The following is a 27,188-nucleotide window of genomic DNA, read 5'->3' as shown; positions in this document are numbered from 1 at the left end:
GGTGATGAGTGCCAAAGGAGTGTGGGCAGACTTTGAAGAAAGATGGAGTTGCAAGGAGGTAACCAGTAATGATAAAACGAGCTTGGCAGGAGGCACAGATGCTGCCTACAATAAATTTCCCTTTTCAGGATTTGAGGGGTTGAAATTGACATCTTGTGTCATTTTTTGCCTGAGCTTGTCAGGTTCACACATGCTCTATAAGGCTGCAATGGATCATGGTGCAACATACAATGTTCCCTAAGCCACGGGCACGAGAGGTTCTCAGTGTCTCGCTACTCTTTCTCTGGTATTAGGCAAATTTGTTAGGCACTAAGGCCTACTTGGGCATTCCTAAATGGTTCTCAGCACTGATGTTTGGCATAAAACCATTTAAAAAAGTTCTAAATAGGTTTATTTTAATGCGTGTACAGAAATATACCTAGTCGAGCAGGGAGGCTCTCTCGCGAAGCCTTTTTTTTTAGAGGACTGAGCACAAAATCACCATCTGAAAGTGCCATATTTTTCAGAAAAAACAACTAGTTTCATCACAGATCATAGGAGCCTTGAACTTGGCATTATGAGGCAAGTAAAAATTTCTCTCATGTCCTTAACTTCTAATTTCCTGCATTACACGCTTCACTGTAAACCGCAACTTGACAAGTGCAGCGCTTAACAAGATGTGGCTTTACAAAGTTCAATTCTATCTTTGTCTCAATTTTTTATTCCTTTCCCTTTGTTTCAAAAATTCTGAAAGAACATCTTTATTGAAATGACTTCACATAGAACTTGTGCTTTCGCACCGCAATGCAGCATGCCTTAAGACACAACTGAGCAATGCTCGAGATAAAGCATCCACTGTTTCTTTGTACGTGACTCAACTGTTTGGCAGCATCAGCTGCAATGGCCGCCGGGATGAAGCAAGGAGTCTGGAGTGAATGGTGAAAAATGGCGAACTCCACTAGGAGATTTCATCAGTAAGTCTTAGAACCCCTAGTGCACCTGATATCATAACAATTCTCTTTTGTTTTACTAAAAATATCGTCACTTCATCTGGTGCCAAAACATCTGATGGATATTGTAGGGTGCTAGCTTTCTTGCAGAAAAACTCAGTTGTTTTTATGCAAGAAGGATGATTGGTACATTTTGCTGTATAATTGCAGAATTTATCTTCCCACCAAAAAAAAAAAAAAAAAAAAGCAAGAAGATAACCGCAAAACTATTCGTACAGGGGTTCTGGGAATCGACATGCTGGTAGACAGCCCTAGCAGGCCCTCTTAATTGTCTTACGTGTTGACAATGTGCGGATGCTGTTATAATACCCTGCTAGACATATACAATAGCTACTGTTGCAAGCGATCTGATGTGTTCTGTGCTGCTAAGAATCTATTCACCAAAGAAGATTGGGTACATTGTCTGCTTTGCTATACACCTTAAGCACTGCCTGTAGGGGCACCAATGAAATTCCCCTAGCAGCCCGTTTCGAAAGCAGTCGTGGGTCACTCTGGCCCACTCCCGACTGTCGCCGTTGCTTTTACGGCACGTTCATAGCTGAGATTTTCTGTTTGCATGCACTAGAAATACACATTTATGTGGAGCAGTCACTCTATTTGCAAATGTGGCGTATTTATGAGTGTAAATGTTTGATGCGATCTTAGTGTGGTACATTCGGCCTGTATAAGCGCCACGTGTGTCACAGACCAGTGTCGCAAAGTCGGCATATGCATGGAGCTGATTGTAATTCCACTGCCCTGAAATTTACTCCGTGTCTCAGTGTCTTCACAAGCAGTGTTTCCTCGCACGGTCATGCTACAGTTATACACTACGGTGTAATTGGTTTTGTGCACTTGCATAATCCAGCGGAGCACTCATATCATACCTGACAGCATGCCAGTTACTCTTGCCAATATCGTACCTTGGATATTGATCACTAGCCAGGACAAGCCAATGTGGCATAAATTTCACGAATATTCTACGAAAGAAGTATGGTGAATATGAAGTTATTCTTGGGGATCAGCACATGACAAAGAATTTAACGCTGGGTTGTCTTGTCCTGAGGTGGGCGCCCGCCAACGTTCATTGCCTGCTACATATACCCTCCGTGAGCAGCGCGGCGACGGGCTTATAGAACAAGTCACATCCGTGACCAAATGCTTCCTGGGAACATCACCATATGTCACAGGCAGCCTGCAGAAACTAGCACAAAATAAAATCGGAGAGCCTTATCAGATGCCACACTCTCCCAATGATACCTTTTATCGTTTGTAAACTGCCTACCCTGTACTTCAAAAAATGCATCTGCCAAGTGATCAGCTGTTCGTTGAAGTTCGTCGAAAAACAAAATGAAAGTGTAAGCGCAGTTTGTGTGTGTGTTTACTAAACTGTTCATTCCATAATTTCATTCTACATTCAGGCACAATAGTCCCTGCCCTCCCCCATTTCCTGCAAACGTCAAATGTGTACACTGCAGTAAAAACATCTGTTTTTTGTTGCAGTTATCAGTACAAATTTGTTCCATATATAGAGAGTGTTCCGGTGAAGTTCTTGAGTGAAGTAACTGATAATTATCATGGTGTCAGCAACAGACAAGGCATGTCGGCAAAATTTTCATGATGCTCCTTAAAGCCGTGTTGATTCACCAACAAGCAAACGACAGAAGAGCCACACATCGAGGGTGTGGAAAGAGTGCATGGAGACAGTTGCCTTCAGGAAAGAAAAAGAGTTTCTTTTGCAACGGGGCCCACGTTTCCAGGGTGACATCAAGTCAAAGCGCTGTGCGCCACCTGCCTCTGCGCCATCTTGGCGGGTCCCAGGATACCCACCACCACTTGCACGCATTGTGAAATTGAGTGCGCATTCAGCGTAAGGCGGAAAAACAAAGCCGGTGCAAGGCTTGTGCATCAAGCAGAGCCTCAAGTTCACGAAAAAATGATGCTCACGCATTCTTAAAAGTTTATCAATGAACCTACAACAAATTTTCTATAACAGTTTAGGGTAGCATACTTTTTAAAGGAGTACTGACACCAAATTTCAGCTTTTTCATTTTTTTGCTGTAAACAATACCTCTTCACCCACTAATAATGAAAATCGAGCAAAAACCAATCAGCAGTCAGCATATAAATAGTTACAATGCACTTCTGCACTTCTTTCAACCAGTTTCGGTTTCTGACACCGGCAGCGCAGATGGCACTTCTGGGCAATGCCGGACGTTTTATTAAGTCACACTATTGGGGCTGCAAAATTGAAAGTTGTGACTTCAATCAGAAACCAGTACCGCCACATGCGTTTTCCACATCGTCTGTGGCGATCTCACGTGGTCCGCATTAGCCCACCTTGAGCTTGTGGCAACAGACGAGACACGGGAAACTTGAAAAGTAATTTGAAAACTCATGTAATTAGATGTTAATTACAGAGTTTCATTTTTAATTGAGACGCATTTGAGTTCGTTTCTGATCATGATGTTGGCCTTCCATTGGTTTTTGAAAACACAATGTTAATTTTCTGCCACTTTGCCAAAGTTGATGATGCCGTTGAGAGACCCGACCTGGCGCAACAAGACCACCACCAACAGCAGCACAGGAAAGTGCTTCAGCTTCTGGAAGGGCTTGTTGACATCATCCAATTCCAATTCCTTTGCATGTTCTCCCCTCCAAACAAAGCAAGAAAAAAGTGAGGAAAAACACCCACACCAGCATAACTATGGCAGGTTCACAGCCAATTAGATATAAATGAACAGGGGCAAGCACCCAAAATGTAAAATCAAGAAAAATACAATAAGTTCATTAATAAATAAAAACACCAAAAATACCGGAACATGGGCTGGTTCCCAGGATGCGGATTGTCTTTCGTCATACGGATGGCGATTTCACTGGCAATGCGAAGTAACCCACAGCTGGGCCAATTAAAATTGATTTTCGGTGTGTTTCTCGATTGCTGGAAGGCATCTTTACAAACTACTGAAGCCAATCATATTATTTTTTAGGATTCTGAATTTAATGTCAGTACTCCTTTGTTTCTGAATAATTATCCAGTTAACTTGATTATCCGTTGATTTTGTAGCGAGTGGGGATAGCGGACATTTTTGATTACAAAGTTGAAGAGCATCGAAAGAAACACAAAATGCTTAAGTTCCGGTGAAAATTCCTAAAACGTTCCCATTAAAATGATGCCCACAAGGAAGCTGTGGGAATTAATCACGTTGAGTCCTGGTCTCATGCATGTGCCAATAATGATTACGGGTGCACATAATTTGAATTCCGCCTTCGACTTTGGCTTATTTGAATTCAGTACTTAACTCAAACAAAGCCTCCCGCACAAATGAAATATTTTATCGAAATTGAAAAATCCAATGCTTCTTCGGATTCTCCACAACTTAATAAGCAAGAAATAATCCCCTACCTTCACTTAGCAACAGCTTAACCATTTCATTTTTACAAATTTATTTCACAATAATCCTACAGTCCCAAAAGGTAGTAGGTAAGGGGACATACAGAGACTAAGTGAAGTGCTACTTGGGTAAAACAGAGAAAAATATCGTGCACAATGATCAGTTTGCTTTACTGAAACAACAGAAACTTCGTAGTCCTCCCATTATGCTGCTCTTTGCTGCCACGAGCAGAATGAAATACCACTTTACCTCACACCAAAGGATGCAATTTATTTTCACAAAACCCTGTGTAATGTTCCTGGCATTGCGCAACCATTATTGCTCTGAACCTGACAATTGCAGGAACTTGACAATTTATTGGTTGGCTTTTTGAACCAAGAAACTTGCGACTCGAATCATGCGCAGGCATGCTCTGTCCACAAAAGTTTCATTCAGCCCTGTGGTCCAAATAGGCCGATGCTATGACAGCTGTACGTGCATACAGCCACAAATAAGGCATGCAGTTCTAAAGCAAATGCAGTTGACTCTCGACAAACGCAACTTCGAGGGACCAAAAAAACTAGCTTCGTTTAAAAGGGGTTCCGTTTACCGAGATAGATATGTGAAAGTGCAAATTTATGTGCATACACACTCGTAATGTCATTTCATGGAACCCTAAGCACTAGAAGGTGAATTTAGCTTATAGTTTTTCAGAAAGCAAGAAAACTACAAGTGGTTTAGGCATAGCGTTCACGAAGTTGATTTGGCAACAATGAGTCGCTGCGCACTACAAAATGCATCAATTATTGTTTGAGTCCTTGCAACCGCATCTTCACGGAGGCTAGAGGCCTCAACCTCGCGAGTGCATACAATCCACCGAATTTAGAAGACGGCAACGCAGTGATGAAGCACGAATAGCGCCACGATGGCACGAACGAGGCGGCAGGAGCTGAGCCCTGTAACATCGGCGTCTTGAATCGAGACAGGACGACTGGAGCAAGAACTGCAATGTTGCATTCGTTGCGCTAACACGGCTGACCACTAACGAGACGAGGTTTACGAGGCCAGGGAGGCTAAAGAAAACATGGAGGGAGAACAAAAACAAAAACTAAACAGCCGTAACCGTAAAAAGCTAATTCTGATGCCAATGGGTTTCACAAGAAGTTCCATTTCTGGTTCCACTTACACGGTGACGCGGAAATTTTAGATCCGATTACCAAGAGTTTTTTTACATTATCTGAATACAAAACCAACCAACTTACAGGCTACTGTTCCGTTTAAGCGATTTCAGTTTATCGAGATTCTACTGTAATGTGCCTCAAGTTGCCATGTGGATTCTGCAGCAGGGATTCCAAAACCGCGCGAGAAGGAAAAGGAACACAGCTTTATACTTGCTCCCCTGCAAGCTCACTTTTATCAGGTGCACAACGGAATAATCTATTCTTCGTTTCAAATTTTCGTGAAAGACACCATGATGACAACAGACAGCTTCGCTATATACAAAAGATTGGGCCGTTCCTTTTCTACTAGTTTGGTAGCTGGTAAAAAATGCTTGAATCAGAAAAGAATCTGCAAATTACCTGATTCCTAAACTATATGATGCCCCAAACGCCAATGTGACGTCCAGCATGAAGGAGACAAAACCGTGCAGGTCAGCATACTGACCTCATGTCGATAGGCATGGTCCAGCAGGAATCAGAAATTGGGCTGTCACCGGCTAAGCTAGTAAAACCTGTTAGACTGTGTCCTTTGTGCAATGGCACAACCAGGGGTTCCGTGCTTGCTTTGGGTGACAACCCTCAAGCTCAAGTTTATATTTGGCTACATCCGATCACCTGGACTTTAAATGCACTGACGAGAAAGCGGGCAACCAGAGTTCCGGATTTGTGTTTTCATTTTGATGGCATCACACTGTTACAAAAGCCACAAGAAATGGCACTGCATCCTTAGCTTCTCGTGTCTTTACCACCCAATCACTGTCAATTACCTACAAGTTTTTGCCCCATAATCATCTGTTAGTTAGTTCATCACTATATCATAGGGCTACTTTGAATTTCAGGGGCAATTACATTAAGTTAAAAGCCCACAATCCTTACTTTCAAATCTACAGCTGTTTTTAATGGCATGTGCCAGTCCATACATGACTTCCAGCAACATCACTCTGGGAGTTCAGGAAAGTGCCTCAAGGGGCCGCCGTTTCTGCTTTCTTATTGATCTAGACTAGTTCTAACCAACTTTGCAGTAAACCTGGCATACTTGTTATTCCATCATGGCAAGCTATGACTGAAGCAAAGTTGCATGCTATCTTCATGGTCTCCGTAACACTGCAAGTAGCCCGAATACTTTCTCAATACTGAAAAGAGCTGGTAACCAGTCTTGTGCTATAGGCGCAGTGGCATTTACTTTGTTGAGCACTTGTGCATTAGCTTTGCTTTATAAACATGCAAACAGCTACACACACTCAAGCTTTTCTAGCCAGCTAAAAAACAACTCAGAAGAAAATTCCGCAAGTTCATATTTTCAAACTTTTAATGGCTTTGAAGTTTACATATGTACATGTTTAGGCACAGAAAGGCTTTTCTGGGTAAAAGTAATGTGGTCCCTGCTTTGGGCAAACTTCGTAATTAAGTAATGGCTAACTTAGTGCAGTGTGCAGTTGAACATCTGATAAATTCTTGCTTGCATGTCCCCACCCCCCCCCCCCCCCTCCTTGCATTTGCACAGAAAAACTTAAGCACCACAACTCAACATGCACAGATGAAGACAAAAATATTTAGCTCCTTATCCTTTTACAAAATTCTGCCTTGAAGAGCACACAAGCCGTGTTCCGCTCTCTCTTTCCTTAACACAACATCAAAAACCAAGCCACTCGTAGCTGCCTATGCCAGCAAGACTATGAAAATCTGCCTTCAGATGAACATGATGGAAACAACATGTAGGTGTGGAGACAGACTTTGGTGTGAGCTGTTTTCTGCACTGCCACGAAGAACATGAAGACTGAGGCAAAATGTTCTTCCATCGCAACAACGAATCAGCCACTCATGCGATTCCATACAGGTGAGATTATGAAAATCTGTACTCAGGTGAATGTGATGAACAGTATTCACGTACAGTTGAGAGGTGGCGTGTGAAGAGTTACTTCTGAAATATATTATGAAATGGCAATGACAAGTACGCACGCAGAAAAAGCGCTTGCGCAGCATAAAGTATCAGCAAAAAATAAAAAATAAAAGCACAGTTAAGCAAATGTGAAGCTCTAAATGCTTGCAAATGATAAATTACAAATGGCCAATTCGGCATTTACATTATTAATTTTTTCTCTAATTCAGAGTAAGGGGCATTTAGGTGATGACACTTGCGCACTGTTGGACAGTGTAAGTGTCAACGTGTAGTTTGTACTGGGGCTCGTTAATCTCATCTATCATCAAACGACAGAACTGCGCTTGCGGCGTATGACTAGTGGCACTAAGGCGATGAACAGACGAAAGGGGTCACACATGCAAAAACAACAGACAAACTGGAATTTCTCAGCCTAAGTTGCCCACGAAAAGCGAAGCCGCCATTTTTAAACATTCGCCCCATACACAGCACAAAAGATGCACAGCGCTGCTCAGTGCTCTCCTGACGTAACGTGCTGAGCACTGTGCTTGGGTCCTCGCAATACAGCAGTGCCACTAGGGATAACTGCTCTATTAATCATACAGGTCATCGCAACATGGAGGGCAACTCATGCATGAAAAAGTGGACCAAATGCTGGCAGTTCAAAGGTGTTTTGAAGGGCCAGGTGTTACAGGTGATTGTTTTATAGTAAAGCTTAATATTTATCGTATGAATACAGTTGAGCAATGGGCAAAAAAAAAAAAAAAAAGTTCTTTACTAATAATGCCATGCCAGTTATAAGAAAAACCTGTGTCTAAAGGTACGTCAGACACCCCCGATCCCAGAGGTTAAAGGTACATCAGATGCACTCCACGCTCACCATCTGCTTCTCAACTCATGCTGAGAGCAGCCTGTGCCGATTTTCCAACAGGCAAAACCACCGCCACACACTGACTAACCAGATTTCACTGCCACGCTTGCAATACCCACGGATAGAGCAGTCACTCTTGGGAAGTCACTCCCAAGCCGCCACGGCTCGCTGACTGGCCAGAGTCACTGTCACAAACAGACAGCGAGAGTGGTAAGTCTTGATTTTTACCCGAACGGCCAAACCAATTACGCTCACTGACTAGCTTTAGCAGAGTAATTGTTAACGATTAATCACTATTACCAACTGCAGATAACCAAACGTAACTCTAGCAATGGCTATGTCAGCCGTGGCTTCGGTGAACGGCAGCGGTTTTGCTTTCACCGTGAGTTGTGAAGCTGGTGTGAGGTTAGCTATCAATGAATTATAAACACAAGCACTAAAACAAAACAAACAAACGACAATGAGCGGATGTGTAACCAGTACACCAAAGATGGCAATGGTACGGGTAGTTCAAGGAGCTGTATCTATGGAATCCAGGCACGTTTGGTGTACCTTTAGCTCCTGGGATCGGAGTATGTTTGATGTACTTTTAGACACAGGGGGTAAGAAAACCCAATTGGTGATAGTGTGCCGGCACAAATTGTCCATAGGCTTAGAGAGAGCAGGAACGTGATGAACTATTCCTTACGACGTATATAATGAGATCACCGAGCTTTTATTGGTGCCTCATTACGGGGAACCGTAACGCCGAGTGGCAAATGTCATATAAATATTTTGAATACTTTTTTCATTGCAGTGTCATCACCTAAACGTTTTTCAAACCATGCTCCAGTTTCATGGCGTATGATGCTCACTTCTGTCTGGTAACAATTAATTGGTGGACTCTCATTACAACACAAGAATGTGGCAGCAAGAAAGGCAAGCGCTGGCTTTGGAAATGACCCTCAGGTCCAAAGGGCATAGTTGTCGCAAAGCGAAGGCTAAGTGAATGCTTCCGCAATTAGTTTCACACTTTGCATTGAAACATCCACAATGCCAACAAAGGTACACCAGTAGGCGGAAGTGCTTTTGAGTCTCCATGGCTCCAGTGGCTTTTCTTAGAATGTGGGATGTTGTTGCCTGTACATTTTAATGGTGGTAATAATGACCACAAAAATATAGGAATATCCGCAGTACTGCTAAACTGTGACTACGCCACGGTCGCTGGAGTGTGTGGGATCCCCGCACGCTTGAATTTCTATGCCCTCTCTCCCTTTTCTTGCTTGGTTTAGAGCGTTTCAACACACTGCCGAGGCGCAATCCTTCAATAAAACGACCATCTGGCACACTACACGCAGCCGGACTGTCTTCGTGTGCAATTTGTCACAATCGGCGCAGCTCTTCCATCACTGCACACAAAGAACACACGGTGATTACTTTCTTAACAAAAGATTACTTCAAGCCATAGAACTTTATAACCATGCAGCCAAAAAGAAAACTGATAGTGTCCTGTAGTTTGAGCTAGATTTAGCTAACTGATAGTTTATTTGCTATGTAAACAGTGCAGAAGGCAGCTAAGGCAGTCTTTCTGAAAGTAACTGAAGTGAAATCCTTCAGTTATAAATTCTACACTAGGTTAGAAATGAAAGGTCTTGTTTGGATAAAGGAACCAAGACCCATTACACAAAAAGCAATTAAAAGTTATGACCTATGTATAGCTTGAATTAAGTGAGCTGCAAGTAACATTAGTGAGTAAAATGCTACCCGAAAATGCTGTAGTAAGTGTAGCTAGGTGAAGTGTAATGGAGCAAAACCAGGGTTTTTCACTTCAAAGTGGCAGCAAATCTTAATGTGCATCCACATTTTATGAAATACCCTTCTAGCTAGAGAAGAAATGCACGCTGGGTTGCAGTAGTGAGTAGCTTGCAACCAAGAGGAGAAAGTGGCATCCCAGACATACCGTTGTGTTAAAACTAAGATTATAAAGCTAGATTTGGAAAGTACTACTATCTAACATTACGTTATCATGGCATTACAACTTGGCAGCGACACGTTAAGAATAACTAATAATAAATTGCTAATTATATCTGAACTCGGGATCATCGCATCATCTGCAAATATAATGTACGACAATAAAAGCTAGAACTACTTCTGTGGGAAGCAAAGGATATAAAAGAAATAATAAAGGTCGAAAATTGAAAATGTCGAAAAGGTTGAAAGTGAGAAAGCAGTGTTAATTAGTTTAGTTATTTATTTATTTAAGGTGAAAATCGGCATTAGAAATGCTTGCTAACGTTTTCTACAGCCCGTAGCTTCACGTTATAAAGCTATACCAGCTGTGTCCAGATTAGCAAGTAAGTATGTTACAGTATCCTAAACAGAAAGTAGCAATTGTTAGCAATGCCACCACCCACAGCCCTGAGATATACACATTGCACCGTATTATCATAGTGTATGAGATGTTATTTAGACAGCGTGGGACAGCGTAGCTCAAAGATAGCCCAGAAGAGCTTTTGTATAGCGACGTGACAACGCTAATTCTTAGAAAGGTGGATCGAACTCAAAGCACTCTACCATTGAAAACGGGCAACAGGCTATCGCACATAAATCCTGCAACATCCACTCACACGGTTGGTAATCACGCAAATTCATTGCAAAATGGCTCTACTTACGCTACTTCGTCTTTTTTTCTTGCGATCCTTCTTCTTGCGCTTGGATGAGTAGTCTGCAACAAGCAAAATGTCAACTCGTTTGCAAGGAGTTGTGCACAGGTGCCATTAGGGCATTGTCAAACGCAAGCAGTCACAGTAAGCAGCGTTAACTCGACTGCCTGTATAACAGGTTTTAGACAGTTCAGTAACCACTTTACTGAAGCACATTCATCAAACACCTCCTAGTCTAAAGGTGTTTTATCAAGGTGGGTTGTACACAGTGGAACGGGCAATGCCTTTGGAGCGCATGAACAGAGTATAAGTAAGAAAGGTAGCTTTTATGCAAGCTCCTGACCGCTTTCTATACGAAAGAAAATGCTCATTTGCACTGTACAAGCATGTGGCCAAGGCATTTTGATTGATTAATTGTGGGGTTTAGTGCGCCGACAGTACAAAGGCGATGAGGCTGATTGATTGATTGTAGGGTTTAACGCGCCGACGCAACGCAGGCGATGAGGCGTGCCGTAGTGAACGGCTCTGAGGAATTTTGACCCCCTGGAGATCTTTAACGTACGCCGAAACGTCGAACACACGGGTGTTTTTGCTTTTCGCCTCCATCAGAAAAGTGGCTGCCGTGGCCGGGAATCGAACTCGCGTTCTTGTGCGCAGCACAGCAGAACGCCTTAGCCACTGAGCCACCGTGGCTCAATGATAAGGCCGTCAGAAGGCAGTGCACAAAGGAAGAGCACTGAGTCAAGTGAAGGCCGCATGGTAACAACGTTGCATGATGCAGGAAAAGGCTATACAGAAGACAGGAACACAACCACATTCCAGACGGCACCAACGAAGCAATTAAAACAGACTGCTGCATCCACTTTTAGTGCTCCTGAGCCAGTCACCCGGGTAAGGGCCAACATTCTGAGAGTCGTCTCATCTGCTGAACTGCACAATGCAGTTCTCTTTTCTTTTTGCTATGCAGCAATTGCCTGACTCCCTGATAAACTGACGGATGACAAACCATCCGCTGCCATGACGTGTGGACGTGTCATGACTGGGCATTGGACTGACTTGAGCAGCCTGCCGATAGAAACCTTTTCGAGATTGCCGGTTGGAAAAATGTTCATTTCAACGAGGCATCTCATGGTGACACCAGAATTTAGTTGTTTTTAACGGCTGAGAACTTTTCAGCACCTTACTGAAGTACATGCTTATTTGCTCCTTGTTGCTCCAGTGCTAAGAGAACTGCCATGCGTTTTTATAATTGCCGGTGACAGAACATTCACAGCTGTACCCTAACTCTTTTACAACAACCTCTGCAGTGTTTGCAGAGTTGAAATGGTTAAAGACTGAACATTTGCAGATTGAACGCTAATGTTTCAGTTTGCTTTTGGCCTAGTTTCTTCGAAGACAGGGTGTCGCTACCCTTGTGCAGGCTTTATCAGCTGATTTAAAGGCTATATTCACTGAAGGCCCTATGTAGCGCTGCAAGCAGCAATGCCACAGTGTTGACCTCATTTTATTGTCCCCGATTCTGAAGCTGCGACAATCAACGCTCCACATGCCATTTTTTTCTTGCAGGTATGCACCACCGTAGCTTTTTCAATTTACTTCAACATATCTCCAGGCATTGCGCAGAAGCTTTGTCTGCAGATTCTTAACGCACAAAGTAGGCAAAACTTTCCAGCTTCGAAAGAGCGCAAGTCTACAAGTCTATTGAAATGGCATTCGATGAAGTGGCTTTGATGAAATAGACACGCCTTTGATAAAGGGGCGTTTGATGAAATAACGTTCGATAACTAGTCCTTCACCCCTGTATAATAAATAAAGACTTCATCCCCCCCCCCCCAAAAAAAAACTTTTGCCCAGAAAGCAAAGCTTTAGGCTGGTCTGTTGGCGACATAATGATGGTGAAAGCAAGGGCGTCCTGCAACACATTCACAAACAGAAAAAAAATGAGGTAAGAGTGTGGCTAAGATTGGTGAGTGCAAATAATCAACTCTAATGTTTGCAACATGTCTAGAAAAAAAAAAAAGGGGGGGAGTTGTGTCTGATAGTCACCCAAGTTCATGATATAGTCACCAAGTACATAAAATTAGAAAATTCCCCTTGTGACCCAACAGACCAACAAGGCAAGCAAGAAACTGAGTGGGAAGTTGAATGAGCACATGTCTGCCACTGCTATACGAGGAGAACCAATGAAGAAGCAATTTGTGTTTGAAAGCACATGTAAGGGCACAAAAGCAATGTGGCAATTGAAATGACAAGGCTAGGATCAGTGTGCTGCCATGGCAACACTGAGCTTGAGGCATGTCACCGGCAGATTTATGACAAACAGCGAAATGCAACATCGTGAAGGTGTTCAAGTGTGGACATCAGATGTGGGAGTTCTTGTTGGGATATACCATGTTGAATGTACAGAAACTAAGTTCTGATAATTTTTTTTTTTTGGTGAAAGACACTGAAACCCAGAAAAAAAATTAAATAGGAAGCCACTGCTGTGCACATGAATTGGCACCTTAATTTGCTGCTTGCATTAGACAAAAACAAAAAAAATTCTGAAAGGTAATTCCAAATGCTTTTCATTTGTGTTCATGTGCACTAACCGTAACACACCATTATCTTCTAAGACACACGAACTTCAACAGATTTTCAATTCCAGCACAGTACTGCAGCTCTTCTGCCTACAAGAATGCATTAATCTATTGATGCCATAAAACTGGGAACGCTTGAAGAAAATGTGCTGCACTGAGATTTTACCGAAGATATACACATGTACCATGCCTGTTTTAATACTCACAAACCTTATATTGTAGCAAAATGGACTACTGCAGGAGGTAACTAAATCATAGCATAAAAATAAAAGGAGGAGGCAAAACGTTTTATTATAAAAATAAAAGGCTTTTTTTTTTAATGAATAAAATGCACAACATGTAGTCCTTTGGTTCATTCACAGACCTACAATAAAATGAAGTGTATTTCTTTGGCTACCAGCTGGGGGGACGGGTACGAGAAGTAGGGGGAGCAATTACGAAAGTACAGTTGTCACTGTCTGTTTAGAGAGAGAAACTTTATTTTGAAACCTGTGTCCAAAAGACTGCTCGGCTTCTTGGTTGGGTTACAGGGACTATAGTCCTGGCTATAGTCCTGGTGTGTTTTTAATGTGGTTCACAAATGTCACCTCCTATGGAGCTTGAAGAGCTCTATTGTCTGTTTAGAGTGTGCAGTGAGTCCTGGAAAGCTAACCAAACTGACACGGCAATCAGCCCAGTTACCAAAGGTATTTAACTAACTTAATAACAGTTGCTTTACAACTTATGTGCCAACAGTGGGAACAAAGCCTGCCTGAAATGAGGACAGACTTTGTTGGTTGATCTGCTGATATCGCCTACTCCAAGTTATCAGGCCCAACATTTGCTGCTTTCATGGGCTAGAAACATGAGCCGACACCCTGGCACATGCTGGGCCACTAACACAATGGTACAGGCAGAAGTGATATAGTGTCACACTCTTCTCACCACTCTACTTCACCCTTCATCAGAGCAGGGTTATAGCCTTCACATCTCACCAGTGCAGACTGCCGTTAAAGGGGCCACAACGGCAAAAAGCAAGTTTGGTACATTTGAAAGGCTGCTTTTTCAAAACAACAATGATACCAATTTTGTTGCAAACTTCAAACAAATAATCGAGATATTAACAGAAACAGATGAAGCAGCGGCGCCGACCCCGAGCCACTTTCCACCGACATCACGGAATCTTGTTTGTGCAATTGGTGGCCTCCACTGAAGCCACCACCAGGACACATGACTGGACGATTGTAGTGGGGGCCCTCTGGTTCTGTTTGATCGTTTGAATGTTAGCGTGCAGCTAACACATTGATAACTATGTTCTTAGTGCTGGCCTCTACTACTCCATCACGCCTGCCCATACTATGCCACTGTAGCACGAAATTTGAGTTTTTAAATATTTCTTGCGTTTTCGTTTTTATGGTTAAAAGAAAAACCTTTCACGGCTGGAATAAAGTTGAGTGAGTTACCAAAGGATAGCTCTTCAAAGTAAGTGAACAATGTTTTTTGTCTTCATTGCTCGTTTAATGCAGGCGTGGCGGGTGCACACCATTAGGTTAGCATTCCTGCAACCAAGGGCTCTTGGTTGAACGAGCTGCTTTAGTCGCCACCACCCTGGTGGCCACTCTGTCTCCTCAACCCAGCTGTCCATAATAAGTTTTCTTGCTCTCCTCTGGGAAGAAAATTCTCTCGTAAAAATAATTAACGCTATTAAGCCACATATGAAACAGGTTTGATATTCTTTGTTGGAACCAATGAACAAAGTGGCTACATCTAGCTATAAAACAAGATGTAGCATTTCGTTACAACTGCACTTCATACTGGCTTATTTGGTTATAAAATGAAGCTACTTCTAGTTATTACACAAATTACAAATGACAACTATTTACTTTTCCAGGGGCTTCCAAGGCAGAGAAAGCAAGATGCACTCAAATATAGACACGCGTCTCGAAAAAAATTTCCGTGGGACAATAATTATTTGAGAAGAATTTTATTCCTGTAAACATGCAATCAGTTTAGTTGCATAACCAATTTTGGCAAAAGACGTGGCTTCTTCAGGTTCGAATACGTGGTGCCAGAAGGTATCAAGCCATTACCCTAAATGGATAAAGTTAAAAGATTATTGAAAGGATGTTGCCTTGAAATGATTACAGCATCTTCTAGTGCAACTACAGCAAAATAAATTATAGCAAAACAGTAAAAAAAAAGTTCAAAATTTTTTTAGGATTGCTTTCTTAGCTTTCTCATGAGGAATCTTTGCTGTCCTCAGAATTTGACTTTGACTCTCAGACAGTTTGCACTTTGATAGCTGACGCTTGGACTATGACTCTCAGGCGCTTTGCACTTTGATCATTGACGCTTTGACTTTGATTGCACTTGCTTTGACTTCTGCACTTCAGCATTTGATTTTCGCATGCAAGAAAGCACCGTATTTCAACCATCGTCGTCACTAAACAGAGGAACCTCTGATTTATTTGTTTGTGCGTTATCCTGCACTGCAATAGAAAAATACTGCCACCTGCTGTTGCCAGAATGGCACGTGAATAAAAAAAACCTTCCCTCACCGCAACGTCAGCATAATGTATTTGCAGGACACACTTTCCATCATGACGAGGAACTTTACCAACGATGTGACAAAACAAGAGCACTTGGTGCGTGGAATGTTTCAGAAAGAAATTGCTGCTACACACAAACCCCGAAGAAGTTTGAACAAAGAAAAATGCTTGCACAACACTCATTTTTACCAAGGCGAGTAAGATATGACGGGCAACTCGCATATTCCAGGTTGCACACTGACTGCCTTTGCATATGTAGCTCAGGTGGTGATTATGCATATCTCAGACAGCAATAACGAGCTCACCACGTCACCACAATGGGCAGTTTGCTGTGGCAAGCACTAAAGATAACGCAAAACAAGGGACAAGACTGGAGAAGGGCGTAGGAAGGTGCGCTGCTTGCCCACACTGTGATGTGCTTGGCACATTTCCGTTCCTCATCATAATTGTGCCGCTGATTTTATTGCGAGCCACATTAAACTTACCAGAGTCAAACGCTACAAAAGAGGAACACACACAACTGCACCGCCTCATTTTCCTGCCCCCTGCCCGGCACATCAAATCGCCAGATCCCACAATCATGCCCCGCTCCCCATTAATTACGTACCTACGTACCACAGTAAATACGTTCAGTTGTTTGTCAGGGCTCGTGTCTCAAACTCTCAGTTCATAGACTTTTTTTTTTTTTTTTTTTTTTTTTGCGAGTTCTAAAGAGCATGGGTAAGGCCTGACCCTTAGTCCAACCTTGCTTGTGGCACTACACAGCACAGCAGTAGACCGTGTGGAAATCGCACATGTTCTCCGTATATAATCGTGGCCCATCAAAAGAGCGACAAAATTTGTTGCCTTTGTTAAGCTGAGACGACGTTTAACAGCAGCCAGCACATCCAATGATCTTAGCATCATTTACTTGCCAAGCAGGAAATCGCATTTGCTGCCATTGTAGTCCCTGCCTGTGGGGTGTCAGATGAGCTGAACAGTCAAATTGTGGCTCAGTACATTAAAGAGGCCTGTTTTATCTAACACCGAGTTACCAGGATATGACTGCATTCAAAGGAAAAAAGCTGAGGGCGAAGGAAAGCATGCATGTTGAGGGCCCACTGGAAACTCACCACTGTCGGAGTCTGACTCCTCAGACGAAGAGCGGGACCGCTTCTTTTTCCTACTGCTTCTGTACTTGGAAGAGCTGTCCGAGTCGCTCTCCTGCACAAGACATGGGCACGTTAAGGATAAGAACGGCAGTGCCTAACACTAAGCACGCACCGAACGGGACCTGGACCGTTTCTTGTTCTTCTTGGCCTTCTTTCCATGCTTTTTGGACCGACTATGATGGTGGCTGCACGCTTCCTGAAACACAGCATTGCACAAGCATACAATTACCGCATGCACAGTAACACAACCAAGGAAACAGCCACGAAACCAAAGCTTTCCGCAAACAGCTCGCTTTACATCGAAATCAGACCACTGAAACATTCAGAGGCCAACTTCATACAATACCCCTGCAGTGCCCTCAGGTATGTGATATCATTCAAGTAATGCACGTCAGGACTGCAGTTGCTGTTTTACTACATTTTGTTTTTCATTAAGGCAATATCATTGCATCATCGCAAGATGGCAACCTGCACAATGTCATTCACAAATGCTACAAATACCGCAATTCATGTACATCCGCAGTTCATTTCCTCAATGGTTACAGCAATCGAACTTGTGATAATAACGCAAGCTTATTGAGGGGCTGGCAACAATAGGTGAAACCAACAGCAGCTTTGTGTGCCCTCCACAGCTCAACAGCACGGAACTTGTGTGCCCTAAAACCGGTTTTCCTCGTCTCAGTGGGCAGTTCAGACGGCTTATCGATGCTAGCAATATCAGCTGCCATCAAGCCCAACAACAAAGGCATTCGGCCTTACAAAGAAATTCTCGCAATGAATGAACTGAATTGACTTTCTCACATACACTAGTCAAAGGCACAGGCATCAGAAAAGAGGGTGCAAGGGGAGCAACGGCTCCTCCTAATGTACAAATGGGGGAGCATGGCTCCCCCAGTCAAAGGGCACCTGAACACTTCTGCTGAGAACCAGACGGCTCTGGGGAAGTTAGGTTTATTTGCAGAAGACAAAATCGCTAAGGATCAGACGGTATTCAGTCAAAATCTTGGTGGCGATAGCCATTATTTAGACGATATTTTTCGCCTTTAGGAATGCCCTCAATTCTAAAAAATAACGATTTCGACGTTACCCGTTTTCAGCAGATATGTAGTTGAAGCACTTGACAAGCTTATCTCCCCGCTCAAATATTCAATGTCTGCAGTATCAACCAAAGGATCGATGGTATATTGGCTTTGCCTTTTGTATCCGACTCGTACCATCGTGTACTAGCCAGCTCGACTGGACAGCATGACCAATAACTCTTTACACTAACCAGTTGATTTCTTTGGAAAGCATAGTTCCCTCAGTGGCTTGCCCCAATCGCATAATTACTTACACTTTAACAAATTTTCAGCAGAGGTATCAGCAGTGCGGCTGTATATTACGAGATATGAATGCGTCCGTATCATACTGCTGCAATTTTCCTAATATAATGGCGCACCAGACAACCAGAAATACTCGGAACAAAATTAAAACAAATTATTTTTTTGTGCATGCACGTACTCTAATAAATAAAACACACATGGTCAAATCTCTACATGGAGATGTTAACACATAGCATAAATTCTTTCTTCAACTGATCTGTGTATTGAAGTTGCTTGCTTTGTCAATATTCATTGAGTAAACTGTCATTTGCATTTGGTAGCGTGAATGTGCAAATCTCAATGTATGTTCGCAGTTAGTAGGCATGTATATAAATGTGCTGTAAGTACTATATTTATTTAGATGTGCACTGCTCTTCTACGGTGATAGATAAACAGGTATAGAATCGTGGGTGCTACCATTGCCTCGTGTAGAGGGCACAGCCGTCATGAAGTCACTAACTGGCCTTTTCACTCTGCCCTCCAGCATCTGCGATGCTAAAATTTATTTGATTGGGTTTGATTTGGTTTTATGTTGGTGGGTCAGTTGTCATTGTTTATGCATACCCAGTCATAGTAGCAGCACTGTACAGACCCTGCAGAAGTACTACAAAAGAATAAATTAAGATATATATATAAAAAAAAACATAATATTGCTATAATTGACGATGATGATAATGATAATGATTATGTTTATGGTAGCATAATTTTGGCTCCCCCAGGGAAAAAATAGTCCTGAAGCCACTGGACTGGTCAACTTTCACTTCTGCAATGGCTTACCTTGAACAGAGAAACATTTTTGTTTCTTTTACAATTTTTTTGCTCCGAATTTTTGTACAGTGTAGACCGCTTATAACGTATGTCGCGGGAGCCGCAAAAATCCGCCCTATAAGCGGTACCGCACTATAACCAAAACGTGCGCGAATTCAACCATATCACCACCTACCTCTCAAGTCATCCTAAATTTTTTATCACCCAAACGCACAGCGCCTGAAAATGAAGGAAGGGTCTTTATTTCGTATTATTTTTAACATCAGCCGCTGCTGCCGGGTCTCACACATTGCAAAAGCGCGGTCTTACAAATGGCGAGTGCGGCTTTAACTTCCGTTGTGTTTGTGTTTTGAAAGACCATGGCTGCGTATTTTGCGTCGCAGGACATGATAAGAAAGGCCAGCGGGATTTTTTTTTTTACCCCACCTTGCGTTCACGATGCCGAAGGCGGCTGCTTATCAGCGCAACGTACTGGTGGTGGAAATCTTCGCGCGGCTCACTTGATCGGGAAGAGCGGTGGCTTATCTGCACAAAGTTCTAAAGCGTGAACCGCATGGAGCGATTTCTCGCGAACACGTGCAGCGCACGCAGCAGGCGCGGCGACGCCGGCGCGGATACAACTTACGTAATGTGTGCGGCGCGGTAAGAGGCGACAACATGGCGTCGGCACTGGCCGTGAAGCCAGTGAAGCGGTGCAGGCAGCTCCAGCGACCACTTCTAACCGCTCGCTGAAATGCCGCACGAGGCGCAAGCGAAGATGCTCATGCAAGAAAAGAGCTGATAATGTGACCGCAAAGTGGAATATAAACTGCCATCCACGCTGCTTGTGAAAGCGCCCATCAAAAAATACCGCGGCGGTAAGCCTAAACTAAAGTCCCTTCGTCTGATCGAGGGACTTAAGCCTAAACACCTCTGGCGCGACTAGCCGGCTCGGAGCGCTTTGAATCTCCCGCCATTAGGTGCGTTTCCATTGGTGCAAGTCGTCAGGCTCCTCCCACTGCCACGCGAAGAAGCCACCGCGAGCGCGGAATCGTAGACGCGAGCATGAACAAAACGCACGCGCAACGCCGATGTGCACAATTCGTGTGCGAAAACGGCCCATGCGGTTCACGATTAATAGAAACAACTTTCCACGCGCGGACTGGGAGCCGGTCGCTATCTTCCGAGGTGCATCAAGCAAGGACAGCTGTGGTTATCACATACGCGCGAACTAAAGGGTGCCTATTTTTCATCATTTATTTTTTTCTTTTGCTACCCTAAAACGATGCCCCAGCTGCACCGGTGGATTAGCAGACCCGCCGAAAAACCGCACTATAAACGGTATTGTGCTTCGGCCGACCGCATCTTAAGCGGTATGCTTATGCATTGAGTTCTATGGGAGGCAAACCGGTGGTCACAAAAACCCGCGTTATATCCGGTCCCGCACTATAAGCGGTTACGTTATAAATGGTCTACACTGTATAACTAGAAAGCCCATTTCCACGCGTAAATTTGCAGCACGCAACAAGCATTGTTCCATGGTACAGAAGGTTAAACGAGACCAGTGAATGACATGCACGTAATGCTGTTGTTCCCAAGCCCACCAAACTTCTGCACTTTCGCTAAATCATGTGCCACCAATCCACTCAGGCAGATTTCTAAACACACCCGGTACCACTACCCAGCACACTAGATTTGTGTCAAGATTCCAATACCTCAAGTTTTGAACTCTACTTGAAAATATTTTTGTTCTATTGTTTTGTGAAGTGAGCTACGCATGTCCGTTTGATATTTCATGTAGCATCCACCCAAATAGCAGAAAACCACTGAAAAATCTTCCATAGCACTGTAGTGCTGATGCAGACATGCCACTGTGCTTAGCTTTGTGCTTTTGAGTGGCCCACCTCTGGCCATCACAAATATTTTTCCATTCTGCTGCTACCCTCACTCCCAATCTTCCTGTGGGTCATGTTTAAGTAGACAAAGATGCTTTCCGCATTGCTGCAGGTCCACTTTGTGGCAAGTAGTTGCCCATGTCGCCTACAAACAACACAGAGCCACGCCAGCCCTTGCGGAAGTGAGTGATCCTTACCTCTAGCATGAGCTGGTACTCCTTGAAAATGCGCATCCGCTCAGACTCTAGGCTCAAGTTGATAAAGGCTGGTTCCTTTTCAAACTGCTTTCGCACCTACAATGGGAGAGGAAGAGGGCAAGCCACAGTGTGAAGTGGGCACAATGAATCTGTATGACATGACTAGAACGAATTTGTTTTCATCAGCCAAAACTTATATTTATATTGAGGCATTCTTGGGCAATGTGAATGATAGCGCATGGGCATGCAAAATACAGTCAAGTGGGAAAACGATCGCAGTTACCGAAACTGCTCAAGGGGGCGACGTCGCTTTCAGCCACAGTGGCATGGGCCACGTCACCAGCGCAGCTCATGTAGGCAGTGCGCAGCAGTTTCTTTGCTCTGTATTTTAGGGGTGTGCGAATATTCGAAACTTCGAATATTCGATTCGAATTTTTCGGCATTCGATTCGATTCGAACGACACTTTTATTGTTCGAAATATTCGAACCACCCAAAACTAAAAAAAAAAAAAAAAAAAAAATCAGAGCGTGTCTGTATCGGTGTTTATTTACAGTGGACTCTCGATGATACAATTCTGGGGGTGCGAATTTCGGGATGATACGAATTTCCGAAAAGTACCGGCGAAATTGCATCGTTTGCAATGGGAAAAATTTCGGCTGTTACGAACGGACCTGCGCGGCCCGGCGGAAGATACGAACGAGCCGGCGGCGAGGCACCCGACTGCCGAACGAGCAAGTGACGGCTCTCGCTCCCCTGTTTGTCACTCTTTCTCCAGAAACGGCCGGGCTGTTGTTTTCTGCTGGCGAAAACGCTCTGCGCACGCTCAACGCGCTGACACCGTCGCGAAACTACCCCCACGCTGCGCGCGGCGCGGCCGGCGGCGTCAACATGGCGTCGGCTCCAGCCAACGTTTAAAAACGTTGGCTCCAGCCGCGAAGTGGCACGGGCGCTCGAGCGACCGCTTCTAACCGCTCTTTAAAATGCGGCTCAAGGGAGACACGAAGTTGCTTGTGCGGTAAAGGAGCTGATAATCCATGCGAAAACGGTACTATAAAACATCATCCGCGCCGCTAGTGAAAGCGCCCATAAAATATTTGCCGGGGTGCTAAGCCTAACCATCTCCGGCGGAGCCAAGCCGGCTGTCTCGATCTCATCGCAAGTAGTCAGGCTCCTCCATTCTGCCGCGCGCGTCGTGCGTCATTTTCTGACCGAGGTAGGCGCTACCGCGGGCGCGAAATCGTCGAGCGCGGGCGCGAAATCGCAGAGCCGAGGCGAGCGAATCGCGTGCAAAAACGCACCATGCGGTTCACGCTTGGCTGTTGCGGCGTGTAGCGAGCTTGGGCACAGCGAGTGAGGAGACGAGCGCGAAGCTTTACCATAGAGAAAGAAATAATTTTTTATTTCTCTATGGCTTTACCAGCTTTACGTGCTTCAGAAAGGGCTGTTTTGCGACACGGGGGTTAAATCACGAATTTCTTCACGCGAAAGTAGGAAAAGAAATAAACGAAAACTTTTTTCAGCGCTAAATTTTTGGTCTGTGTTGGTTCATACGAATTTCGGATGATACTAATATTTTTCGCAGTCCCGCGAGATTAGTATCATCGAGATTTTACTGTATCAGCGCGCGGCAATGTGCACGGGCTCGGGCATGCCAGCTACTAGTGCTACTAGTGTCTCAAGTGAGCGGCTGTTTTCGGTATCTGGTAAAGTGGTGACGAGCAGGAGCTTGTCACTGCTCCCCGAGCATGTCGAGCAGTTAACCTTTCTCCATGTTAACATTTAAGTGAGTGCAGACCTTAACCTGTTGAGTGCTATGTAATTCCTAATTTTACTTTGTGTGATTTGTTGTGCAATAAAGTTGCAGTTTTTGTGTCTCTAGATGGTGAAAACATTAATTTTACAAAAAACAATAAGTATTCGTATTCGAAAAATATTCGAAAAATATTCGATTCGATTCGAACTTTGTTTTTATTATTCGAATTCGCTTCGAAATTAAAAAATTGATATTCGCACACCCCTACTGTATTTCTTTTTACTCAAATAAACGTAGACTGCACAGAGGTTGCGGGATCCATACAGTTAAACCCCCAGAACACAGTTACTACCGGCAGAACGGGACAGTCTCTTAGTGCATGATTTTATTTTATCTCCTTTCGAAACTGTTCAACTTGGTCTTTTTCATCGGTTTTGGTCAAAAATCATCCAACGTGCAATTTAATTAAAAGAATGCTGGTGCTTTCAGTTATATGCTTATGTTTTCCCTCCAATATCCCCTTGGTTTCCTTGCACTAAACAATGCTGACATGTTGTATGTGCTGTGACAGCAGTTCCTGCAGTTTGTAAAGGCCTCGCTTAACATATACTTTGTGTTTATGTTCTTTGTTGTGGCAGAAATAGTTTTTGCAACAGCACACAGATTGCAGGAAGAAGAGCATAACTTCAAAAAAGTGACATCAAGAAGCTTGCCAGGGCTCGTGTATATAACAGGCCTTGAACCAGCTGTTGAAGTGCTTTTTGACTTAGTAGTGCAGGTACTGAAAATGCGCAACAGAATGAGGTTAACGTCCCTGAAAGAGTTCTCCACCACAACGAACATCGCCACTGCCTCTCTGCGCGTCCACCGAGAGGTGGGGTGGCATTCAGATGGACACAGGAGGGGCTATACCAGTACAGTGCCTGGTGGGCACAAACTGGGAGTGAGATCTGTTCATTCATGAGCATGTGCTGGACAATACAGCCAGGGGAACTTCATGACATCGACCAGCACTGTCAGCTAGGCTGTGTGCCACAGACATGCGATGCCACCAATAATAAACTGTGAGCACCCCCACCTTTTCAGGAACAATTGCCCGAGCAGCATCAGCATAATGCTCGACTGCAGAGCAGTGCAGTCTGTGCAATTTAGAATGAATTCTCAGGCACTGAAAATTGTGGGGTTCATTTTATAGGCTCCTGTAAGAAGTGACCAATATCTGACCAGGTTCAGTCTGCAAAGCCTAGGCCCGAATGAAAATGACCGAGCCAATAAAATGGGCGCTATGGTCAAAGTGAATTACTTTTGGTTGGCACAAGAAAATTTCCGTTTGGTCACACTAACAGGGCGACATCTATTCTGAAACTTAAAGGGGCCATGAAGACAAAATGCTAGTTTGGTTCATTCGAAAGATCACCTCGTTAGAATAACACTGAAAACACTTTAAACAAAAACTTCACTCAAATAACCTATAGAATGAGGAAAACAGGGTATAGGCATGCGACCCACCAGCTACTTTTCTGCACTAAACTTATGACATATTATGGGCAGCTCATTGCAATTAGCTGAGGCCACAAAAATCCATCGGAAACTAAACAGGGACTATGCGCTTACAGAACGAGCTATTTGTGCTTGAATTTGGTGCATATTCTTTTTATAACAGTAAGAGTAGTGGGGCAAACAATGAAAGTTACGAACGAACACGTCAACACAGGAAGCAGTTAGTGTGGCACTTTTCCGGCCGGCACTGCCTAAACACAGTCGTCAAGTGTGCTGGGCTTCTCTGACATGACACTGGCCAACTGACACAAGCAGCACGGACACCTAGGTGAACCTGTTTGTCGAGTCATAATGATTACTATCAACCGTAACAAAAACACGGCACGTATACAAGTCCGGTCAGAAGCTGAAAGCGAACAGTGGTCCTTGAGCAGTATTGCTGTGCCACTTATGAACGCAGACAATAAACAGCGTAACGAAAGGGGGCGTCTGTGATACGGCGGCAGCCCCGGTCAACATACTACCTTTTGTTCTTGGTACGTGCCCTGTGTACGTCATTCCTTCGAGAATTGAGATTTTGGCTTAAATTGTTTAATTTCTCCGTGAATAAAGCATTGTTTGCTGCTGGACAAGTGCTGAGGGTACTATAAAACACTGAACCTTTTTAATAAAACGAACATGTGTATTTTGTCTTCACATGGCCTTTGTCAGTATGATTCTAACGAGGCAATCTCCCAAATGAACCAAACTTGTGTTTTGTCTGCATGGCCCTTTAAAGGGGCCAAGCACAGAAAATACAAGTTTGGTTCATTCGAGAGATTGCCTTGTTAAAAGGGCCATGCAGACAAACAAAACACATTTGGTTCATTCGAAAGATTGCCTCGTTAGAATCATACTGACACCACTTTTAACGTAAGCTTCGCTCAAATAGGCTATATAATAAGGAAAAAGAAAGAATGCCGATGCGAGTGACTAGCTCATTTCCTGCAATAGAACCCATGACATAATAAGCACAGCCGTGCGATTGGCTGAGGACGGCAAAAGCAATTGCAAGTTAGGCAGGGCTTGTAAGCTTGCAGAACAAACTATTTTTGCCTAAATTTAATGCATACAGTTAAACCTCGTTATAACGAGACGGGCTATAACGAAATAATGGATATAACAAGCAAATCGTATTCCCCTTGAAAGTCCCCATAGAAACCAATGTATTTAAAACCTCGTTTTAACGAGGTAAAATTTCCCCGTTACGGGATATAACGAACAAATTTCGTTGAGAAATCAAATTTTGAGTTAATTTTACAACAGTGCGCAACGCGGATTTGAGACAGTGCGTGACGCGGCAACTGTATTAGCAGTTCAAAACTCCCGCCACGCGCGCGAAGCTGGCTGGCGCGCCATGCGGACGCTGCGCCCGCGAAGCCCCCACCCTCCTCTCGCTGCGCACGGCATGGGGGCCCTTCGATTTACAGTGTCGGGCTCACCGCGGGCTCCCCGAGAAGCAGTCCGACGTTCCATTTTCCCACGTATCCCTAGGGCTTCGGGGAATCCGCGGACTATCCGCGATGAGCCCGAGAACCCCAAAGTGCCCAAAGCCTCACCGCATCGCATCGCACACGGCGCGCGCGGTTGCGCAACACCACCTAGACTCCTTCCTCTCCCCCCCACCCCCCTCCTCCTCCCCTGTTCGTATCGCCGACGTCGCTGCGTAGTTGTGTGTGCGTGGGTTTTGGCAGTCTTCAGCCTTATCTTTTATCGTACTGCCGGCGTGATTCCAACAACGCGAGTGCGACAGGCGGGGAGCGAAAGCGAAAGACTATCACGCTTGAACAGAAGACGGCAAAAGCCGTCGCATCGGGCGCGAAGGAAGGTAATTAGGTGCACTCCGTGGTAAGGTGGCAAGAGACTTTGACGTATGGACGAGTACGCTGTCTACCATCGTGAGCAACCGAGAGTCCATCGTCAGCGCTGTTGCACATGGCTTGAAAAGAAGCGCTAAGGACGGCGTCGGAGGCACTAGATGCGGTGGACGCGTTGCTGGCGCTGCGTCGCTACTTCGGCGCGCACGAGGGCGGCGAAGATGGCGTGAACGTAGCGGCCGCAGCTGAGGGAGCCATCGCTCGCATTACGAATTACGGACTTCTTCGTAGCCAAGTCTGTTTGAAATACGAGTTTTGAACTGCAATAAAGTAGGTTCGTGACTTTTCCTTTTTACCTCCGGAATGTGTTTATTTTACTGACTATCGCCGTGCAGCAAGATGCTATTTCGCCCGCTTTTTGTTTTAGGTAACTACAATGCACAATATTTGCAGTAAATGTCGGCTACGGCTATAACGAAATATTGGCTATAACGAGCAAATCGCGGCGCCCCTTCAATTTCGTTATAACGAGGTTTAACTGTATTCATTTTGTAGCAGTAAGAATAGTGGGGTAAGCAATGTGGGTTACGAACTACACATGAACATAAAAGTACCAGTGCGTATTGTCGTTGCTACTGCACGCACTACGCTTGTTTTAGCTGCATA

General features: G+C 44.2%; 1 protein-coding gene and 1 long non-coding RNA gene across 4 annotated transcripts in view; one reads left to right on the top strand and one right to left on the bottom strand.

The window, feature by feature from the left end:
- Prp40 (pre-mRNA processing factor 40) overlaps window positions 1-27,188 on the bottom strand; it is a 63,390-nt gene that overhangs the window by 2,896 nt on the left and 33,306 nt on the right. For 2 of the 3 annotated variants that reach the window (XM_077699776.1, XM_077699777.1), the window contains exons 16-19: window positions 21,413-21,508; window positions 17,325-17,408; window positions 17,174-17,264; window positions 10,964-11,016 (exon numbers count right to left, since the gene is read on the bottom strand). In XM_077699776.1, the coding sequence (XP_077555902.1) occupies window positions 10,964-11,016; window positions 17,174-17,264; window positions 17,325-17,408; window positions 21,413-21,508 (324 nt within the window). Of the gene's footprint in view, window positions 1-9,559; window positions 9,701-10,963; window positions 11,017-17,173; window positions 17,265-17,324; window positions 17,409-21,412; window positions 21,509-27,188 lie in introns of those variants that run through there. The other variant, XM_077699778.1, reaches the window with a different exon arrangement.
- Window positions 9,587-12,797, top strand: LOC144170170 (uncharacterized). The gene is made up of 3 exons (XR_013322573.1): window positions 9,587-9,720; window positions 11,736-11,845; window positions 11,922-12,797. It is a non-coding gene; the product is annotated as an uncharacterized LOC144170170 (long non-coding RNA).

Source organism: Haemaphysalis longicornis, unplaced genomic scaffold (genome assembly GCF_048455015.1).
Source record: "Haemaphysalis longicornis isolate Haplotype H1 unplaced genomic scaffold, Haemaphysalis longicornis Haplotype H1 scaffold_2, whole genome shotgun sequence".
NCBI classification, from domain to species: domain Eukaryota; kingdom Metazoa; phylum Arthropoda; class Arachnida; order Ixodida; family Ixodidae; genus Haemaphysalis; species Haemaphysalis longicornis.
This window is presented reverse-complemented; position numbering and strand designations above follow the sequence as displayed.